Source organism: Zootoca vivipara, chromosome 14 (genome assembly GCF_963506605.1).
Source record: "Zootoca vivipara chromosome 14, rZooViv1.1, whole genome shotgun sequence".
NCBI lineage: Eukaryota > Metazoa > Chordata > Lepidosauria > Squamata > Lacertidae > Zootoca > Zootoca vivipara.
This window is the reverse complement of record NC_083289.1, coordinates 41,746,656-41,769,585: the sequence shown is the minus strand read 5'-3', so window position 1 is coordinate 41,769,585 and position 22,930 is coordinate 41,746,656. Positions and strand designations below refer to the sequence as shown.

Below are 22,930 nucleotides of genomic sequence, written 5' to 3'. Positions count from 1 at the left end.
ATTTCAGTGATTCTTTATTTCCAAGAAAATAGCATTTTCTTCCTTGTCATTACATCTGTTGACCTCCTCCATCATCGGTTTCAGCTTGTAAGCACTAGACTCAAATTGACTACAGTATATGGATTTTTCCGGGAAGGGCTTCTAAAGCAAAAGCTAAGCTATTAAATACCACCTAAGTGCTCTCCATTTGTTCTCTTCCACCTCTCGCAGCATTCTGAAAAATAACAGCATGGAGCATGTTCCAAATAAATTATTCCATTCCTTTCTTTTCATCAGGATTGATCCTAAGAAACACCACCCAAGTTGCCCTGAAAACCATTTCATCTACAAAACGAAACAAAACTTCAAAACTCTTTTCTGGTTGTCCTTGAAATTATCCAGAGTGATATGCATCACTGTTGTTGCTAATTAATTATAGAGTATAAACAAGTATAAAAGAGGTGGCCAAAGTACCAATACTAGCACCTTAGAGACCAACTAAGTTTGGTGTTGGAGGAGACTCTTGAGAGTCCCATGGACTGCAAGAAGATCAAACCTATCCATTCTGAAGGAAATCAGCCCTGAGTGCTCACTGGAAGGACAGATCGTGAAGCTGAAGCTCCAATACTTTGGCCACATCATGAGAAGAGAAGACTCCCTGGAAAACACCCTGATGTTGGGAAAGATGGAGGGCACAAGGAGAAGGGGACGACAGAGGATGAGATGGTTGGACAGTGTTCTCGAAGCTACGAACATGAGTTTGACCAAACTGCGGGAAGACAGGAGTGCCTGGTGTGCTCTGGTCCATGGGGTCACAAAGAGTCAGACATGACTAAACAACTAAACAACAACAACAAGTTTGTCATAGGTATGAGCTTTCATGTGCCTGAAGCAGTTGGACAAGAACTTAGAGAGGACTCTCCTAGACCACCAAAGCCAGAGCTTGGACTCTCAAAGGCAACCTCCCCTGAGCCTGAAGAACCAGTTGCCTCCCACCACACATCACTGGTCTGCTAGACAGCTGCATCGGTTATGGAACAAAGGAGGAGTCTTCAGGTCAGAGGGTTGGCCCTTAAGTTTTCTCAAGGTGTGGGGAGGAAGTCTGGAGCGAGAGGCATAAGAGGCCTCAGTCTGCTCCCCACCTTTGTTGGAGAAAGTTGCTTGCTTGGAGCTTTCTATGGAAAGAGAGGCATAAAAGGCATCTGGAGAAAGAGGAGGGCATAAGAGGCTTTAGTCTGCTCCCAACCATTGATGGAGAAAGTTGCTCACTCAGGGCTGTCCATGGTCCAGAAACCTTCAGGCAGCTTTGCTTCTTTCTCCGTAGGCTTTGGAACTGGACCAGAACACAACCCCTATTTTCACTGGCCTCAGCTAGCATCGCCAATATTTAGGGACGATGTGATATTTATTCCAGAGACATCTGGAGGACCACTGTCCCCAGCCTAGGTATAATTCCATGCCCATTTCTCCAGAGGTAGTTTGTTTTATTTATTTCCAGCGTTTCCACTGTGCCTAGGCTGGCCTCTTACCCAACACCCAAAAGTGGATGTACATCACCAAAAAAGCAGACAAAGGAGGATGCCAATTTGCACAGGATTTGTATATGATTGCTTGTATGCACCGATGCAAATTTAGAAACAATTATTGTAAGTTATAAGAAATACAATACATTTTCCCATAGTGGTAAAGACTGACCAGCTGGCCTGTGCTGACTGTAAACAGGGGGGAAGTGCTCTCCCATCTTAGAGTTCTTTATCTTAAAATGAGCCTTGGACTGGACAGCCCATCAAATGGAGGACCAGTCCTGTCATGCATGCGGTCCTGAACTGGCAGGACAATGGGGAGGAGGAAGAACATCCCAGTGAGGGGTGCAGCCATGACTGGGACCCATTGGAGCAAGTCGGGGTTGGGAAAGGTACACATGGGATGACAGATGCCGGCAAGGGGATGGGGGTCAGTGTGCAGGGACCAGAAGAGCAGGACCCCTACTCAGAGCCAGAGAGGCCCCCATCTCCATGAACAAGGTGGGCTCTGAGGCAGAGGGAGCAGTGGGAGGTATGCTTGGGGAGGCCGAGGCAGGCAAGGCCCCACAGCCCAGGTGGAGTAGGCTCAGAACAGGTGAGGAATCGCATGCCTTGTCAAGCGCAGATGCTGCAATCAACATGCAAGGTATAAACGGGAAGCAGAGCTGAGGTGCTGGTTCTGCTCAACTGACAATGTTGACGGACCTCAGCTTGGATGCTCTGGCACCTCTATGGGACTGTGCTTCGGTTTTGGCTTTGGACTGTGTTTTCTGACTTTAGATTTGACATACTGAGACTCTTGAGAGTCCCATGGACTGCAAGAAGATCAAAGCTATCCATTCTGAAGGAAATCAGCCCTGAGTGCTCACTGGAAGGGCAGATCGTGAAGCTGAGGCTCCAATACTTTGGCCACCTCATGAGAAGAGAAGACTCCCTGGAAAAGACCCTGAGGTTGGGAAAGATGGAGGGCACTAGGAGAAGGGGACGTCAGAGGACAAGATGGTTGGACAGTGTTCTTGAAGCTACGAACATGAGTCTGACCAAACTGCGGGAGGCACTGCAAGACAGGAGTGCCTGGCGTGCTATGGTCCATGGGGTCACGAAGAGTCAGACACGACTAAACAACAATACACCAGCAGGACATGCTGCTAGGTGGACCGGGGAGTTCAGGACACTCAGGACTTCTCCTCCTCCTCCTCCTCCTCCTCCTCCTCCTCTGTTTTGTTTTCATTTTGTATGTTTTGTTGTAAAGCACCCCAGATCTTTAGATGATGGGTGTATATAAATAATAATAATAATAATAATAATAATAAATGCAACGCCAGCATCCTTTACAGCAGGGATGGGTAGTCTATGTGGTCCTTCAGATGTTGTTCAACTCCAACTCCCATCAGCCTAGCCAACTGTCAGGGATGAAGGGAGCTGTAGTCCCGCAAGGTCTGGAGGAGCACAGGTCTCCTATCTCTGCTTCACGTGATAATAACAACCTCATATCTCTCTATGTTCCTCCCGGCTCTACTTCTTGTCCCACAATATTCTTTCCCTTATAAGAACATGAGCCATTATCAATTCCTGTAAACTTTTCAAGAGAATTACCCTTAGCCTTGGCAATCCAACCCTAAATGAACATAAGGACTCAAATGCTTGGGAAAGAGCTCTATGGGAATTACGTTCTCTTGCAGGCAAAGATGGTGTTCTTGCCTTGTGAGGTCATGGAACTCCTCACAAAGCTAAGGCACCCTTCTGCACATGCTCCTGGTTGGCCATATTGGCCAGGAACAGGATTGGTTGTCTTCATATATTAACTTTCAGCTCATCATCAACACCATCTTTGTAACAAGCCTGGATTACTCTGCTGTGGTTTGTGCAATATATTTGGGGTTTCTAACCAGGGCTGGCATTTATTTCTTAATTTCCCTGGACTATAGCCACATTGCTCTGGTTCAAATGTCTTGTGCTGCATACTTCCAAATATGACAATGCCTGTGCAGGTATCTAATAATAATAATAATAATAATAATATTTCTACCCCGCCCATCTGGCTGGGTTTCTCCAGCCACTCTTCCAACAAAAGATTAAAAATACATTAAAACATCAGTCATTAAAAACTTCCCTAAACAGGGCTGCCTTCAGATGTCTTCTAAATGTCATATAATTATTTATTTCTTTGACATCTGATGGGAGGGCGTTCCACATTGCGGGTGCCACTACCGAGAAGGCCCTCTGCCTGGTTCCCTGTAACTTTGCTTCTCGCAGTGAGGGAACCGCGAGCTCCCACTCGCCCCAGACTGGCGTTTTATTGTGGGTGTATTCTGCAAGATGCCATTAGCACAATCATAGTGCATTCTTGATGGATTCCTTCTGCTTTAGTTTGCTGTATGATGCTTCCCCAGTGCTGCCACATTTGCCCCCATCTGCACAATACTGTGGTGGGTTGTTGTTGTTGTTTTGGCCCCTGCTTAAAACATTGGGCAATACCAGGCATAGGCAAACTCATCCCTCCAGGTGTTTTGAGACTACAATTCCCATTATCCCTGACCGTTGGTCCTGCTAGCTAGGGATGATGGGAGTTGTAGTCCCAAAACATCTGGAGGGCCGAGTTTGCCTATGCCTGGGCAAAACTATCCAGACACGTAGATGTTTACATGTTTTAAACTCTCTTTAGTAGTTGGTTGCTGGTTTTAATATTGTTTTTAGACGAAGATATATATCTTTTTAGACAAATGCTTTTAACTTGTTTTTAGCTGCTTTTGCTGGTAATTTTAATATCTCTTGCAAATCACTTAAAGGTTTTGTTACAATCAAGCAGTGTACAAATTTTGTTGAACAAATGAATAAAACCAGGCCTTGCTTGCCCCCGAAACGATCTGCTCACACATCTTATCAAGGATTCTAGTGAAATCTACTTAGCGAATATTCTTACTCCATTCCTGCTTCCATCCTCACTTTCCTTCACAAGCAGTGACCTTCTCAAAGCCTCCATCCCCGTTTTCTCTCGACTGCTTCGCTGTCGAGCACAAAGGAGGCACATTCGCCATCCTTCAAAGCTCGTTTAGCTGAACAGAGCTGCCGTCATCCTGAAACGCAAGCTTTTCATGCAAAATTCATACCCACATCTCTGCAGACATGGCTTTTATGATGCATTAAGCTGTAACGTCAAGCTAAGCTGCAAACACGGCTACGCTTGCTCTGCAAAACGTCAATATACTAATAAGGGGAGGTGGCAACTATTAGGATTGGGGGGGGGGCAAATCTACTCTGGCTGTGCTGAAGATTGAAGCAGTATTGTACAACAACACATCACCCGTCCCCTCTTGAGTTTAGAGGTTGGTGGGTCTGAGTTCAGCTGATGCCAATAACCATAGGTGCCAACTCCCAGATTGAAAAATCCGGGATCGGCGCGGCACGACACCGCAAGTTGCGCTGCAGCCATTTTTGAACGGGGCAGAGCAGCACCGGAAGTCGCTTCTACGCATGCTCTGCCCATTTCCAAAATGGCCGCAGCACCAGAAATCACTTCTGTGCATGGCCAGAGACTCCAGACATGCGCAGAAGGAGCGTCCCCGGGCCGGTAAGAATCCGGGAGATTTACGGGTTTTTTTAAAAAAAAATCCGGGCTGCCAGCGGGAAACGGCTGGAAAAACAGGGGTTCCCCAGGGAATACGGGAGACTTGGCAGCTATGGCCAATAACTCCAACAGGGAAAAAAGTTAGCAAAGAAATGCCTTGGTGGCTGGTGCCTCTTAGAAATGGTAAGGCGGAAGGCAAATGACCAACAGGAGGCGGAGCCAGAACCATTGATAGGCGGAGCTGACTGATTGCAATTAAGAAAACAGGCAGGTAGGTGCTGGCTAGCTGAGGGCAGGCTGAAGTCGGTGGGGTAGTGCCCCCTTTGCCCTACAGTGGAGCAGCCTCCCGTGACTACATGCCAGACACCATGAGCTTCAGAGTCAGAATCCTATGCTGATTCACTGTGCCACCAGCATCCGCTGGATGGGAAAGGGAACTGCTGGGATATCAAACAGGATAAGGTAAAGGTAAAGGGACCCCTGACCTTTAGGTCCAGTCGTGACCTAATGGTGGTTTAACCCACAGCACCACAGCAAACTAAGATACTTGGCACCAAAATCCAGAGTCCTCCTGACTCACCCAGGGACCAATCTGGCTGCATGTCCTGACGACTAAGGTGGCCACTTAGCCATTTCCAAAAACAGAGAGAACAAAACAGGACACCAGTTTGCTTATCAATTGCATGCACTAGTTTATATGTAAAGATGAAGATAATTGGAAAGAATTACTATAATTTAAATACAGGTAGGTAGCCGTGTTGGTCTGAGTCGAAGCAAAATAAAAAAATTCCTTCAGTAGCACCTTAAAGACCAACTAAGTTTATATTTTGGTATGAGCTTTCGTGTGCATGCACACTTCTTCAGATAGACATTCAATACACCCCATCCTAGTAGGGAACCAGGCAGAGGGTCTTCTCGGTAGTGGCACCCGCCCTGTGGAACACCCTCCCATCAGATGTCAAGGAAATAAACAACTATCTGACTTTTAGAAGACATCTGTTTAGGGAAGTTTTTAATGTTTGGTGTTTTATTGTGTTTTTCATATTCTGTTGGGAGCCTCCCAGAGTGGTTGGGGAAACCCAACCAGATGGGTGGGGTATGAATAGTAAAGCATTATGTTGTTGTTCTTGTTGTTGTTGTTGTACGCAGGCTGAGACCCTAACTGCCCGCGGACTGTCTCGCCAGAGTGGTGCATGCTCTAGTTATCTCTCGCTTGGACTACTGCAATGCGCTCTATGTGGGGCTACCTTTGAAGGTGACCCAGAAACTACAACTAACCCAGAATGCGGCAGCTAGACTGGTGACTGGGAGCAGCCGCTGAGACCACATAACACCGGTCCTGAAAGACCTACATTGGCTCCCAGTATGTTTCCGAGCACAATTCAAAGTGTTGGTGCTGACCTTTAAAGCCCTAAACGGCCTCGGACCAGTATACCTGAAGGAGCGTCTCCTCCCCCATCGTTCTGCCCGGACACTGAGGTCCAGCGCCGAGGGCCTTCTGGCGGTTCCCTCGCTAGGAGAAGCCAAGTTACAGGGAACCAGGCAGAGGGCCTTCTCGGTAGTGGCACCCACCCTGTGGAATGCCCTCCCACCAGAGGTCAAAGAGAACAACAACTACCAGACCTTTAGAAGGCATCTCAAGGCAGCCCTTTTTAGCTTTTAATGTTTGATGGTTTTCTGTATTTTGATATTTTGTTGGAGGCCGCCCAGAGTGGCTGGGGGAACCCGGCCAGATGGGCGGGGTATAAATAATAAATTGTTGTTGTTGGTGGTGGTGGTGGTGGGGTATGAATAGTAAAGCATTATGTTGTTGCTGCTGCTGCTGCTGTTGTTGTTGTTGTTGTTATCACTGTGACCAGGTAACCTGTGTACCTGCTATCCAGGTGCTGCTAATTTCAAGGTCCCACACCTGCTCTCCCTTCTTAGGGGAGTTTGACTTTAAGCTGAACTCGGAGTAGACACCCTTCAAATAGAAGGCAGTTGTCCAACATTTTTCAAACAGAAGATAGGACACCCTAGTCATAGCCCAAGAGTCTGGCAATTTCCAGGACGTAAAGCAGTCCCATCATCCCTGACCATTGGCTAAACTGGCTGGGGATGATGGGAGTTGTAGTCCACCAGTGCCTAGGTATCCGAGGTTGAAGAAAACTGGACTAGAGGCTGAGGGTCAGTGGTCTACCACTGAACCAGAGCTCCTGAAGCCCAAGATGCCACAGATCTCTGGGCCAGAGACTCCAATTCCAGGTCCAACAAGTGCTGCAAGTGGGTGTTGCGTTGAAAATGGGCCAAGCAGCCCAAATGAAGCACCAGATGTCCTAGTGCTCAGGAGCACAGAACCTTTTTCAGCCTGAGGGTCACATTCCCTTCTGAGGGGCACATGACAGTCATCAATGGGGACAGATGCAAAAGTGGGAAACGCAACTAACGTAAATTTCATCTCTGTGTGGTAGATTGGTTTCTACATACATTCACACACTCCTCTCTGTCGCCCATCCGGACAAGCAAGATCAAAGTTCAAGGACATTTGCCAGTCAGGAAATAACACTCAAGGAAGGCGTGAAACAGCAACACATGCAACCAATGCTTTTGGGGGGAGGGGTACAAAATGAGGTGCCAGTACTTGTATCTTGATTAACGTGCAAAATGGCTGCCATGGGCAGAAAAAATAGAGAAAGAGAGAGAGAGAGAGAGGTGTCAGTACCTTCATAAAAAACCAGGTAAAAGCAAGAACATAGCAATAAAACACAGAAAAATCCCAGTACTCAATCAGAGAGTGACTGTTAGGCAAGGAAGTCTATGCAAATGGTGGCCAGCGGAATTGGGTCTCAGAAGCCCTTCCCTTCCTTCCCTGAGCACTTATAGAACTGAGCAGGCGGGAAAATGGGGACCTAGCTAGAATTAGTTGGCTTTTCTGTCATTGGCTTTAGCTCCCCCTACTGTTGGCCTCCTTGCCTTCTTCCCTACCAGTATCAATGGGCACCAGCCACTCCTGACTCGAAGTTGTTATGGGGAAGTCCACCTGTTTCTTCCTCTGCTCAGTCAAATTTCTGGCTTTGGGCTGGCCTGTCTCTGTGCATGTTTTAACTCACCTGGATCTAAGACTAGGACTTATTCCACAGAAGATAATATTCAGAGTCCACTGGACTCCAGCAAAATCATATCAGAAGAAAATAACAAGTGTAGATAACTGCTGGAGGTGTGGGAGTAAAAAATGCAAACTTGATTAACTGCCCCATGGTAAGATCATTCTGGTGCGAGGTGAGGATATTTATAGCAAGAGGACCGTAATAAAAAGAAATTGTTATCTAGGGGAACTGAATTTAATTCTAAATTATATTCCGGAAACGAGGGGGATTTCAAGGGGCCAAAAATAAATAAATGGATGTACCGTGCTGTCACAGTGGCCGGAGTGGACTACTTCAGAGTAACGACGCTACGCAGCTCTGCATTTTATTCTTTTATTGGTGCTGCGTATTTACAGTGCTCAAGTCATTGCTATTTACACGGAGCGATGTTGTCAGTCGGTTTCAGAACCTCCTAATGGCTTTTGGCGCGTCTTTCTCCAACACAAAAGCTTTGGCAGACCCATCCTCTTGCCCCTCCTCTTCCTGCGTAATTCTGGAGTTGGAGGGATGGGTCTTCCCCCCTTGCTTGCCCCTTCCTGTCCCACCTGGGACCCTGGCTCCTCTACCTTGCCTGAGCCTCGGACCCGACTTCCTGCTTCCCCACTGGAATCGGAACTCTCCCTGCTTTCCCCTTTGCTCGGGGACGGGCTTGAACTCAGGAGGGGAGGGACTTCGCGATATCCCCTGTCCCTCACATCCACCCCCCTCCCAAGCTCTCCTTCACCCCTCCCCAGGCCCCCCCCATGTGTCGGTGACGACTGGAAGCCTAAGAACTCAGTGCTCTCCGAGCCCGTTGGTGTGAATACCTCCCCCCAGTCCTGCGAGCCCCCCCCTTCCGCCTGGGCGGACGGGAATCCCAAAAAGTCCGTGGCGTCAGAGCTGGTGGGGGTAAAAACGTTCTGCCAATCTGCTCCTTCCTCTGACTGGGTGGATCTCGGTGACACCCATACCTCATCCTCTGGTTCCTCAAACTCCGCTTCCCAGCGCCATGGTGAGCTGCTCTCCCGTGCCTCCTCCTCCTCCCCCTCCCTTTCCATGTGCCAGGGCTTGGGTCTGTGGGGAAAGAGGGCGTGAAATTCTTCCACCAAGAATTCCTCCTGTATCTGAGTGGCTGGGACCCATTCATTCTGGGACGGTGGAGCATCCTCCCATGCCATGAGGTACTCCAGTCCCCCCACCCCCCACCTTGAATCCAGGATGGCCGTGGCCTCATTGAGTTGCTCCCTGCCTTCCCTCTCCCCCCCTCCCTCGGGGGTTTGTTCGCCGTCTCGGAGCCTGCTGCTTTCCCTGTACGGCGACAGCAGCGATCTATGAAACACTGGATGCACCCTCATGTCCTCTGGCAGTGCTAGCCTGTATGCCACCGGGTTTACCTGTTGCGTGACCGTGAAGGGGCCCAGCCTTTTGGGTGCCAGCTTTTTGCACCTCCCTCTGGTGGGAAGGCCCTCCGAGGACAACCACACCTTGTCCCCCACCCTGATGACCTCCCCTTGTCGCCTGTGGCGATCTGCCCCCTTTTTGTACGCTTCCTTGGCCCTCTCCAAGTGTTCTCTGAGCTGCTGGTGCACCGTCTCCAGTTCCTCTGCCCAATCCTCAGCCTGTGGGCCCTCCTCCTCCTCCTCCTCCCTCTCCCTCTCTGGGAAAGATCTGAGGTCGCGCCCGTAATTGGCCTTAAAGGGCGACACCCCTGTGGAGACGTGCACTGCATTGTTGTAGGCAAATTCTGCTAGTGGCAAGCGATCCACCCAGTCCGTTTGCCGCTGGCTGACGTAGCATCTCAGGTACTGCTGCAGAATGGCGTTGACCCTCTCCGCTTGTCCGTTGGTCTGCGGGTGTCTAGCCGTCGACAAGCTGACCTCCACCTGCAGGAGGTTCATGAGCCGCCGCCAGAACCTGGAAACAAATTGGCGGCCACGATCCGAAATAACCCTTAAAGGTAATCCATGCAGTCTGAAAATGTGATCAACAAACAGTTTGGCTGTCTCTTCTGCCGAGACTGCCCTGGCACACGGTATAAAGTGACACATTTTGGACATAAGGTCCACCACCACCAACACTGCAGTCTTACCCCTGGACGAAGGCAGATCTGTGATGAAGTCCATGGACACCACTTCCCACGGCCTGTGTGGTGTGGCTAAGGGCTCCAGCAACCCTGGTGGCGCTGCTCTGACCACCTTCGCCCGCTGGCAGGTGGTACAGCCCCTTACATAGTCTCGAACCTCTTCCCGCACCCCTGGCCACCAGAAGTGTCTCATGACTAGGTGAGCGGTTTTGTCCCTTCCAAAATGCCCCGCTGTAGGGTTGTCGTGCATCTGCTTGAGGACCGTACGTCGAAGCTGGGTGGTGGGTAGGTACAGCGCACCCTTGTAGAAAAGCAGCCCTCTGCGTTCTGCAAAGTCTTTTGCCTGCTCCCTCCCCCCTCTCAGTTCTCTGAAGATGCGGTTGGCAAATTCATCCGCTGCCGTCAGTGCTGTGAGTTCTGCCTCGCTCACCACAGCTGCTCCGCAGGACCATGCCGACGGGGGGAAAATGTGCCTTGGGGCTGGTGGCGCCTCCTCCTCCATGTACTCTGGCTTGCGGGAGAGGGCATCCGCCCTGACATTCTGCTCCCCCGGGATGTAGTGGATGGAGAAGTTGAAGTTCGAGAAGAACTCTGCCCACCGTATCTGCCGCTGGTTGAGCACCCTGGCAGTTCTCCAGAACTCCAGGTTCTTGTGGTCTGTGCACACCTGGATGGGGTGCTTCGCGCCCACCAGGAAGTGTCGCCAGTGCTGGAACGCAGCGTAGATCGCAAGAAGTTCCCTATCAAACACTGTGTAGTTGCGTTCAGGCTGTGTCAGCTTCCTGGAGAAGAAGGCACAGGGTCTCCACTCCCTGTTGGCGTCCAGTTGCAACAAAATTGCGCCCACAGCTTTTTCAGAAGCATCTGTCTCAATGCGTAGGGGCGCGTCCTGCACCACATGGAACAGGTTTTGGTCTGAGGCGAACACTCTCTTGAGGCTTTCGAACGCTGCTTGCGCCTCTGGTGTCCACTTGAACTTCTGCTTGCCTCTCAGGCAGTCCGTGATGGGAGCCGTAACGCGAGAGAAGTTCTTGATGAACTTCCTGTAGAAGTTAGCGAAGCCTAGTAGGCGTTGGGCATCTTTGCGCGTCCTGGGGCTGTGCCAGTCCAGGATGGCCTGCACCTTGTCCTTGTCCATCGCCAGCCCCTTGTCTGACAGCTTGTAGCCCAGGAAGTCCACCTCTTTGGTGTGAAACTTGCACTTCTCCAGCTTCACATACAGGTGGTTCTCCTTCAGGCGTTGCAACACCTCTCTGACATCTTTCACATGCTGCACTGGGTCATTCGAGTAGATAAGGATGTCATCTAGGAAGACCAAGCATTTCCTGAAGAGGAGGGACCCCAGGACGTGGTGCATGAAGGCCTGGAAGCATGCTGAGCCCCCTTGCAAACCGAAGGGCATCACCAGATATTCAAAAGAGCCCAGAGGCGTGAACATCGTGGTTTTCCATTCATCTCCTTCCCGGATCCTGATCAAGTTGTACGCCCCCCTTAGGTCCAGCTTGGTGAAAATCTTGCCCCTGCGTGCCGCTGTCAGGAGATCATCCACTCTGGGCATGGGGAAAGCCACGGGCTCTGTCACCGAATTCAGCCGTCTAAAGTCCACCACAAGACGGCGCTGTTGCGTGTCTTTCTTGTCCACCCAGAAGACCGGGCTGCCCCCTGCTGCCTTGCTTTCCCTTATGAACCCCCGCTTGAGGTTCTTGTCGATGAAAGCGCGCAGATCCTCCAGCTCCTGGTCTGACATGGCGTACAGCTTGGCTGGGGGTATCGTCGCCCCTGGCACCAGGTTGATCTGGCAGTCAAAAGGCCTGTGCGGGGGTAGGTGGTCGGACTCCGCTTCGCTGAAGACCTCCTGCAGGTCCCAGTACTGCTTGGGTATTGCCTCACCCCCTTTGATATGCATGGTGGCCACCGTGGCTATCGGAGGCCCCTCCCCTGGTTGGCGCTGCATGCAATGTTCCAGACAAAAGTCTGACCCAAACGTGATGCACCTCTGGTGCCAACTGATGGAGGGGTCGTGGCGCGCCAGCCAGCTCATGCCCAAGACGATGGGGGGGTCTGAGATGGTGGTGACGTTGAACGCCAGTGTCTCTGAGTGCCTTCCCACCGTCATTCTCATGGGGGGGGTTTGATGTGTGATGGCCCCTCCCAGCAGCTCCCTGCCGTCAATGGTTGCTACGTGCAGAGGAAAATCCAACTGCAAAAGCTGGATTTGGTGCTCTTCTGCAAAGCTTCTCGAGAAGAAGTTGGCGGACGCCCCACTGTCAATTAAGGCGATGACCGTCAGGGGATAGCCATTTGGGAGCGTTAGCGTCACTTCTAGAACCACTCCTGCTCTGGGAGGGGTGGGCTGGCTCTGCACCTCTCTGTGCGGGTGGGCGGGCTGGGGCTGTTGTCTGCTGACTGTGCCTGGCTGCTGCCCCTTGTCTCCTGCAGCCAGGCTTTCCCGTTTCCCTGCTGTGGTGCTGCGTCAGTGGGGGAGGGCACCACCGTTCCCGCCTTTCCTTGCCACTCCCTGCGATGTGGGCAGTCTCTGACGAGATGCTGGGGTGAGTTGCAGAGAAAGCAATTCCCGCCCCTTCCCTCCTTGCGTCTTGGCGCCGCTGGGGTTTGAAAAGCCCGCGCGCGCGCGCTATCAATCTGCATGGGCTCCTGGTCCTGGCTGGCTCCAGGCGTGGCCTGAAAGGGTTGTTGAGGGAGTGGCTTCTCCTGCGACCGTGGGAACCAAGCCCGCTTTGCGCGCGTCGCTTGCTTGTCGTTCCACCGGGATTCCTGCCTCACCCCCACCGCCAGAGCTGCTTTGCTCAACTGATCCATAGTACTGGGCTTTGGACCTCTCGAGAGTTCATCCTTCACCTCCTCGCTCAAACCCAAGTAAAACGCAGCTTGCATGGGAGGCGAATCCAAAACCCACCCCAGTCTGTGCACCAGCATGGTGAATTTCGCCCAATATGCGCGAACTGTCATATTTCCTTGGCGTAAATTATGCAGTTCCTCCTTAGTCTGGTCCAAATGACTATCGGACGAATACATCGTCCTCAAACCTTCTAGAAATTGTTGGACATTTTTCATGCAAGGATTCTTGGTTGCGATTAATGGTCTTAGCCACTCCCTGGCTGCTCCGGTGAGATGTTCCACAATAAACGCTACTCTGTGCTCATCATCGGGGAACTCATTCTGGTGCAGCTCAAGAGCATACACGATCTCAGTCTCAAAGCCCTGAAACTCCTTCGGGTCTCCATTGAACTTGCTTACAAGGGTCCCTGCTCTCCTTCCTGGCAGCACTTGGACTTGGGGAGCCCCTCCCGCCTTGTTTTTCTCTGCATCCAGCTTGTTTTGGAGGTCTACCGCCACCGCCCTTAAATGCTGCTCTTTTTCCTGGAGCTCTCTCACCTGTTCCGCAAGTTGTAGCCGGTCGTCCTGGACCTTCTTAGTCTCCTCTTTAGCTGCCTTCAATTCTCCCTGCGCCTGCAGCGACAGCTGTTGCAGTTCTAGCTGGGCTTGCTCAGCGATCTGCCGCCACTTCTCCGCCTCGGACACGCTCATCCCGGCAACTCCGAAGTAGCCCAAAAATGATTAGGAGGTTGCTGTCACAGTGGCCGGAGTGGACTACTTCAGAGTAACGACGCTACGCAGCTCTGCATTTTATTCTTTTATTGGTGCTGCGTATTTACAGTGCTCAAGTCATTGCTATTTACACGGAGCGATGTTGTCAGTCGGTTTCAGAACCTCCTAATGGCTTTTGGCGCGTCTTTCTCCAACACAAAAGCTTTGGCAGACCCATCCTCTTGCCCCTCCTCTTCCTGCGTAATTCTGGAGTTGGAGGGATGGGTCTTCCCCCCTTGCTTGCCCCTTCCTGTCCCACCTGGGACCCTGGCTCCTCTACCTTGCCTGAGCCTCGGACCCGACTTCCTGCTTCCCCACTGGAATCGGAACTCTCCCTGCTTTCCCCTTTGCTCGGGGACGGGCTTGAACTCAGGAGGGGAGGGACTTCGCGATATCCCCTGTCCCTCACACGTGCTATATTAGAAGCAAAAAAACTTGTTTTGATGAATTGGAAGAACCGCAAAAAGATTCCATTGAACACATGGATTGATAATATGGACAGATGAGCTACATACGAACAAAGTGCATGTCGACGCAAAATAAGAATGGATAAATATGAAGAAATCGGGAACATATATTTAAGCGATAAGGCAGATAGTGGTGGGAAGGAGAGAGAGATGGGAAAATATTGTTAAAGGGGAGGGGTCATAGGTATATATCAGCCTGCTTAAATCTGAAATGTCAAAGTGTGTTGTTGTGGTGGTGGTGGTTTCTGTTGTATGTGGGTTTTTTGCAGTTGTTGTTTGTATTGAAGAAATGATTAAATAAATAGAATTTTTTTAAAAAAAAAACCCTCAGCTGGCAGCCCACAGGTATCTGAGAGGCCGGCCTGCCTACCCTCAACTTCAGATTACAGGTAGGTAGCCGTGTTGGTCTGGGTCGAAGTAAAATAAAAAAATTCCTTCAGTAGCACCTTAAAGACCAACTAAGTTTGTAGTAAGACAGCTACTTTGAGATCTTGTATAGAATGTCCTGGGAGATTGAAGTGTTCTCCTACTGGTTTTTCTGTCTTCTGGTTCCTGATGTCAGATTTATGTCCATTTATCCTTTGGCGTAGGATTTGGCCTGTTTGTCCAATATAGAGAGCTGAAGGGCACTGTTGGCATTTGATGGCATACACAATGTTAGAAGATGAGCAATTAAATAGTCCTGAGATGGTATGTTGGATGTTGTTGGGGCCAGTAATGATGTTGTCCGGGTGTATGTGGCAGCAAAGTTGGCATCTGGGTTTATTGCAGGCTCTGGTACTCATACCAAAATAAAAACTTAGTTGGTCTTTAAGGTGCTACTGAAGAAATTTTCTCAACTTCAGAGTTTGACAAGGCAAGCTCAAGACCTAGTTCCCCCATCACATTGTGGCCACATCCACACCATAATCCTGAAACAGTCATGCCATTTTAAGGGCCATGGCTTCCCCCCCAAAAATTCTGAGAACTGTGGTTTGTTAAAGGTGCTGAGAATTGCTATCAGCACTTCCTACAAATCTTTGGGAGGGGAGCCATGGCTCTTAAAGTTGTAGAAGAGTGTTTTCAATGTATGGCCTGAATTTGTGTAAAACCTACACATTGGACCCACAATGGGCCTCTTTTTATAAGCTGGATTTTGGAAGAGAACTGCGGTGGGCTCTCTTGTGACCTCCACCATACCGTCACACTTTTAGAAAATACTAATAACTGAGGAGAAAAGGAAATAACATATTTTAAAAGTACGTATCCATAATTTAGCCAAGCTTGCATTGTTCCTTGTTGACAAGAAGCCAAGCCTTAAGACACAAAGCTTCTTTCTTATGTACTGAAGATGAAACTCTGCCTTTGGCACATTTCAAAACAGCGGAACAGTAGATTATTATTATTATTATTATTATTATTATTATTATTATTATTATTATGCGTTATATACAAAACACTCGCCCATTGGCATTGCATATGAGGGGGGAAGGTGAGCTACACAAGCAAGAGGCAGACCAAATGATGATGTTTCAGATCCTGCGTTCAAAACCCTGCACTTCTTTTAGAGTCTTTGCTCAACCATCTTGAGTGTCTCTGCACAACCACACTTCCTGGTCGGAGACAAAGTGCCTTAGCATCTTTACCCATCAGCCAGGCCCTGTGGGGGGGGGGCAGCTCCTTCTGTTCTCCCCACACCCCAGCAAAAAGCCTGGACTGAATCATCAATGGCCAGGAGCCAGAGGAGAATGCCACACACAGAGGGATGGGGGAGAACAGTGGCTCAGTGCACATTTAAAGGCAAAACAACTTCATTTGCACTTTCTGAAACAATACAAGAAGTGAAAAACCGCCATCCTTCAAAATTCAGCTTCTCCAAATGTTGTGGTACAGTGCTCCAAACAAGCAATGTTGTTGTTTTTATATATATATAAAATACATATACTATATTGGAGAAAATGTGCATAAAATTGTAATAATAATAATTTATTATTTGTACCCCACCCATCCAGCTGGGTTTCCCCAGCCACTCTGGGTGGCTTCCAACAAAGATTTAAATACATTAAAATTGTTATAGAACATGTATCTCTCCCACAAGACACGGGATCACAGAACTGCAAAGTTGGAAGGGACCCTGAGGGTCATCTAGTCCAACCCCTGCAATGCGGGATTTTTGTGCCCAACATAGGGCTCAAACCTACTAGTGTGAGATTAAGAGTCTCATGGGCTACTGACTGAGCTCTCTCTCACACACTGAATCTATTGTTGAAAAATAACATACAAAAATGCATTATGTTATGGCAAGTTGCCTGCCAGAATATGTACATTAGTTGAAACCGCATACAAAAATATGTTTATTAAGAATAATTTTGCACTCAAACGTTGACAGATTTTAATTAGGATTTTTTTTAAAGAAAAATGCAAATTGCTGCAGAAATGTGGAGAACTAAATTTCAGACTAGAAACTGAGAGCTGAAACTGATATAGCTGTTCATTTCTACATACAATATAGACATACCAATTTTAATTGTAATTCTTCTTGGAAATCAACTTCAGTTGAAAAGCACAGCATAAATTGAATAAAACGGCAAACAATGATCTCATCTAGGTCAGTAATATAAGTCAAACTGCACATCTCGGGATCTGTTGTCCCGTGTTCTTTTGCATATATGACAGGGGCAGGAGTTCAGCGTTACAGCACCATCGATAGCCTTGCCCTCTGCGAATTTGTCTAATCCAGGGGCGGCCAACTCCCAAGAGACTGCGATCTACTCACAGAGTTAAAAACTGGCAGGTCAAAAGTTGCTGAGCTTTTTTTAGGGAGGAGGAAGGCCCATTTGGGGGGGGTGGTTTCTGGCCTAATTTGTTGAGTTTTTTCAAGGAGGAGGTAAAATTTTGAGCTTTTCTTAGGGGAGCCACAGTTGTTCAGCTTCTTTAAAGGTAAAGGTCAAGGGACCCCTGACCATTAGGTCCAGTCGTGTCCGACTCTGGGATTGCGCGCTCATCTCGCATTATTGGCCGAGGGAGCTGGCGTATAGCTTCCAGGTCATGTGGCCAGCATGACAAAGCCGCTTCTGGCAAACCAGAGCAGCACATGGAAACGCCGTTTACCTTCCCGCTGTAGCGGTTCCTATTTATCTACTTGCATTTTGATGTGCTTTCGAACTGCTAGGTTGGCAGGAGCTGGGACCAAGCAACGGGAGCTCACCCCGTCACAGGGATTCGAACCACCGACCTTCTGATCAGCAAGCCCTAGGCTCAGTGGTTTAACCACAGCGCCACCTGGGTCCCCATTGTTCAGCTTCTTTGGGGGGAGCCAATGATCTACCAGTGATCTACTGCAGATGTCTAGTGATCTACCAGTAGATCATGATCTACCTGTTGGACATGCCTGGTCTAATCCATTCCAAAGACCTTGCGGTTAAAGCGTCACAGAGGTATCCAAGGAAGATTCAAATTCAGGTGTTAAAAGGGCCTGCACAAAATCTCACCTCTCCTTCTGCATCTTTCCTTATTGGATCACTGACACATCTCAAGCAACCACTCCCTCCCTCCTTTAGTTAATGCTTTAGTTAACTCTGCTCAACAGGAACACAAGAGATTATCCTTCTGATTTTCTCTTCTTTCACTCCCTAGCAATGATCACCTCCAAGCCAAGCAAGTATCTCAGGAGGTTTCCTGTGCACTTGGTCTGCCTCAGGCTGCCCCACAGTCCTTTCTCTATGGCATGGGTAGGCAAACCAAGGCCCGAGGGCTGTATCCGGCCCAATCACCTTCTAAATCCGGTCCAGGAATCAGCATGTTTTTACATGATTAGAATGTGTGCTTTTATTTAAAATGCATATCTGGGTTATTTGTGGGGCATAGGAATTCGTTCATTCCCCCCCCCCCAAAAATATAGTCCGCCCCCCCACAATGTCTGAGGGACAGTGAACTGGCCCCCTGCTGAAAAAGTTTGCTGACCCCTGCTCTATGAGTTGGGCTTCTTTTATCCATCCCTCTGTCACCCAAGCGTACGTGAGGTGATTTTAACTCATTTTCGTCCTCACCAGAACAACTTACAGTAGGTCCCAAATATCTGAAAAACCACTTTCATCCCCACAGGCCCTCTTGGGTGTTAAGATGGGCAAAGAAGACTCATTTGGTATGGTTCTCATTAATTAATATTAATAATAATATCCCAGCTTTCCCCCCAAGGCGATCAATGTGGCATAAATGGTTCTTCCCCCTCCTTAATCACTACAGCAACCCTGTGAGGTAGGTTAGGCTGAGAGGCAATGACTGGCCTGAGGTCACCCATGGCTGAATGGGGATTTGAACCCTCTTGTCCAGGCACCCCCAAACTTCGGCCCTCCAGATGTTTTAGACTACAATTCCTATCTTCCCCAACCACTGGTCCTCTTAGCTAGGGATCATGGGAGTTGTAGACCAAAACATCTGCCCCCCCCCAAAAAAAACACAAAGCTTGCCCCTCCCCCAATTAAATCCTGGCTATGGCCATGCTCAGAAGTGTGGGGAAAGCTGGTCTGGGAGTGGGCATTACCTGTGGCAGACCCTAAATGGTGGCACTCCCTCCCCAAATAGGCTCATTTACCACCTGCATCTCACTTTTGCCGTATGCCGCAAAGACACCTCTTTACCTTGGTCTCTGATGGGTATTTTGCTTTGTTGGACCCTCCTCATTTGCTGGATGTATGCTGTTCAGTTTTTGAATGTTTTTTCTTGGCTTTTTAAAAAAATAATAATACCTGTAACCGTTTTATCTGTGTAACTGTATGTTATACTGTTGCAACACACGCTGGGAGCTTACGGTGAAGGGCAGGCAAGAAATCTTACAAATAAACAATGAATAAACATCTCGACCCTTCCTACTTATGCCAGCCTTGCAAGTTGAACGCTGTTGTTTGCTGAAAGTGTTAGGCTAGCTAGATGCTAAGTTTGCGTTTTTATTTTATCTTGTACTCTGCTTATCTCTGTCCCCCCTTCTTTAATCACTGCTCTTTACCGAAATAAACTCTTTATCATTTCAAATGCTGGAGGTTGGCTGGTTGCTTTTAGACTGCTGCAGTTTTATCTCCCCCACACGAGGCTCCTCCGCATCATGTCCCAAGGTCTGGACAAACACCAGAGAGGACAGTCCTATTCTTGCATCCAACAGAGAGTCTGCTGACATTTCCCAGTTTCTAGGACAAGAGCCTGAAAGTTGTGGGTATCCCTGATCCCCACTAACTTAGAGGCTTATAATATCATAATGTGGTGACTGTACTACCTAAAGTTTAGAACCATCTATGAAGGGTGTTTTACCCCATTGCACGGTAAATGTATGCACAGGGCTCAGTGATTGCCTCACTTGTGGAAGTCCTTGGCATCGGGCACAGCAAGGAACATAACTCTGCATGAAATTTGCATATTCTGATTTATAGGTAAAGATTCCTCTGGGAAATTTGGGTGGTGGGTGGCTGAGGTTTCAGCACTGCACTCTATAATGCGGCCAGGCGTCCTGTAAGCAAATATTTCACTTTGTTTTTCGTTTATAAAAAGTAGGAAGGGGCAGGAGTTAGGGATAGGTGAATCTGTCCGTTTTGGTTTCTCTCTGTTTCTCATTTCCCAATGCTTCAGTTCTCCAGATCTCCACGTCGGTTTGGGAATTCCTTTTTCTCTCTCATGGAAATTCATCAGCGCTGTTGTGAAATTTCTCCTAATGCACACCTTTTGGTGCACAACCAAATATGTTTTTGCAAGCAATTTCAACAAAATACAGTGGTGCCTCGCAAGATGAAATGAATTCGTTCCACGAGTTGTTTTGTATTGTGAAAATTTCATCTTGCGGTTTTCCAATGTCAGCAAAGCAAAGCAAAAAAAAATCGTCTTGCGAAGCACGGCCGTAGAAAACTTCGTCTTTCAAGTCAACAAAAAGATCACAAAACGCTTTTGTCTTGCGAGTTTTTCATTGCGCGAGGCATTTGTCTTGCGAGGTACCACTATAATGCATTCTGCATGTTACTTTCACAAATATATGCCTTTCTATGCACACTTTACCCCCACCATATGCATTCTTGTGCACATTACTTGGCCAGAAAACTGCACTGAAAAATTTGGAGAAATGCAAATTTCAAAGGATGGCTTTGTTCATATATTGATTTAGAAAGTGTAGAATAGATAGATTCACCTTAAAATGAATAAAAATTTCTCCCCCAACCCCAAACAGGATGTATAGAGGTTGCCACGAAAGACCTGTGGTTCAGGCCCACAGCACCGCCACCTCACACTTCCCTGTGATGTAAACATTCACAGAGCTAGACAGACCAAGGGTCTCAGTCAATAACAAGCAGCTTCCGAAATACTGGAAGCATCTTTGATTTTGCTCTGCTGTTACATTTGTGCCCTTTGCCCCTGTGCATATTCGACAATCACTGACCTTCTCCAGTTTCTCAAAATGTTCTCGCAAGAACTTCATCGGCCGGTCAGGTTTTGCTATACAGAGGTTGACAATGCACTCTTTCAGAATCTGCTGGATATTATGCTTCTGAACGTAGCGTTCGCATCCCTTCAGGCTCTCGTCGTCTTCCACATTGCAAGAGGACGACGCAGCCATCTTTGTGACTGTAAACAGACAACAAACCTGGGTGAGAAAACGGCATGGTGTTGAAAGAAGCTTAAGCTATTCTCCAAAGTCTTCAGGTGTACAAAACTGGACAGAAATCAAGTTTTCAAGTACTGGGCGAAAAATAAGTTTCAGTATCTCAGTCTTGTCAAATCATCTGCCAGCAACATAGAATATACACTGCATGTTCTCACCCAAAAGGCTAGCAAACCTACAATGTAGCAGTCCTTAAATGTTCAGCGTGTTATAAGTCGTAGGCTCTTCATTAGAAGGTTACACCCCACCCCCACCCCAAAGTGAAAATGATCTTTCTACATAATCTTCTGCCACTTCTGCATCATGGAGCAAAAAATACCCTAGCTCTGCCTGCACTAGACTGGTTTGCTATTAAATATTTTTTCATAATAATAGCTGGACACTGGTTTGGGGGGAACTGATCTTTACCTAATGGACCTGCTGAGCTGGTGGCTTGGCCTTTTGGCATACAAAACACCCCAAAGCTATTTCCTCTCCTCTCTGCAAATCCCAAAGAAACCATTCAAACCATTACATATTATTCTTTGTCAAATTCTGAACTTGTTCAGTTCATTCTCCAGCAAATGTGGTACAGAGAATAGCACCTCCACACCTTTTTGTGTGTGTGTATTTATGGTTCTAGATATTAGTGCAGAAAAAAATATCTCAAGGAAACAATATTTGTTAGTGAAAGACAATCAACCAGTACTTCTCTTTCATCAAAGTAAACAAGAGGGCGAATGACCCAATCCTCCAGTCAATGTATTTTGCACGCCAAGCTCATCCAAAATAAAAGGACACGTGTTCGAACTGCAACTGAGATTGACCGGGATGTGCAAACAAGAGAGCGGACTGTGCAGTGTCAATCACTGATTGTGTTTCCCTCTCTTTAGGTAAGCGTAGGTCCAAGATCTGGATGTGTTTTGCATGCACGGATCCCCCATTGGCGGAGGACCTGACATCACATATTTTTGGAAGGTGATCCCCACAAGACTTCTAAGAGAGGAGGAACGGCAGGTCCAATCTCTTGTCAAACTGAATCTCAAATTACTGGAAGAAGATTAAAATTTGGGAGAAAGCTGGAAAACGGAGCAACAAATAAATAAAACCGCACAGGCTTAGAGCTGTGCAGCCGAGGGAAACCTCCTCCCCTTCCTTGTGCATCATTCCCAAAAGAGCAACATCTCTAACGCTGTGAGTGATTCAGACTGAGGGTTGTAGTCAGCCAACATCCTCATCTTTTGCTGGGGTTTGATTTATACATGGGGAAAGGCTGTTTCCCCAAGCATTCCCAATGCCTCCTACATCTCCCAACAAAGCACCATCGCGGTCTCCCCCCTCCCTCTTTCTAGCTCTCGATGGAGAAGGAGGGCTATCCTTCATCCTCTTCCCCCCTTCCTCTTCCACCGTCTCCATCAGCAACAGCCCTTTGTGCTGAATTAATTCTCTCAGCCATTGTTGCTGGGGGAACAGCTGCCAAAAGCAAGCAAGCAAGCAAGGGAGGAAGGAGGGATGGAGAGAGAGGGGGGGAAGGTGAAGGGGGGGTGATCAGAGGAGATCCCCTCTCCATAGCTCTAGGGCAGGCATGTCAAACCTGCGGCCCTCCAGATGTTTTGGACTACAATTCCCATCTTCCCCAACCACTGGTCCTGCTAGCTAGGGATCATGGGAGTTGTAGGCCAAAACATCTGGAGGGCCGCAGGTTTGACATGCCTGCTCTAGGGGGACAAGAGCAGGCTTCGCGTGCAATGCCAGAGGGGACCATAGCTAAATACCTGAGTTGCTGGATTAGCGACAAGCAGCGGCGGCAGCTACAAACCTCTTCCTCTTTTAGCTCCCGTTATTCCGCAGTGCAGCCTCCTCCTCTTCCTCCTCCAGCGGCTGGCTGGCTTCTCGTGAATCCCCCTTTCCCCTCCCCCGGGTGCTTTCAGAAAAGCCCCGGCAAAAGAGATCCCCGCTACTTATCCACCCCCAGATTTGTCTGCCTGCCTGTGTTTTG

General features: G+C 48.5%; 1 protein-coding gene across 3 annotated transcripts in view; it reads right to left on the bottom strand.

The window, feature by feature from the left end:
- PRKAR1B (protein kinase cAMP-dependent type I regulatory subunit beta) overlaps positions 1-22,930 on the bottom strand; it is a 152,572-nt gene extending 129,642 nt beyond the window's left edge. For 2 of the 3 annotated variants that reach the window (XR_004693528.2, XM_035130525.2), the window contains exons 1-2: positions 22,707-22,930; positions 20,731-20,915 (exon numbers count right to left, since the gene is read on the bottom strand). Coding sequence is in view for 2 of the 3 variants with exons in the window: in XM_035130525.2 (XP_034986416.1) it covers positions 20,731-20,907 (177 nt within the window). In the remaining variant the exon portion in view is untranslated. Of the gene's footprint in view, positions 1-20,730; positions 20,935-22,706 lie in introns of all 3 variants that reach the window. The other variant, XM_060282444.1, reaches the window with a different exon arrangement.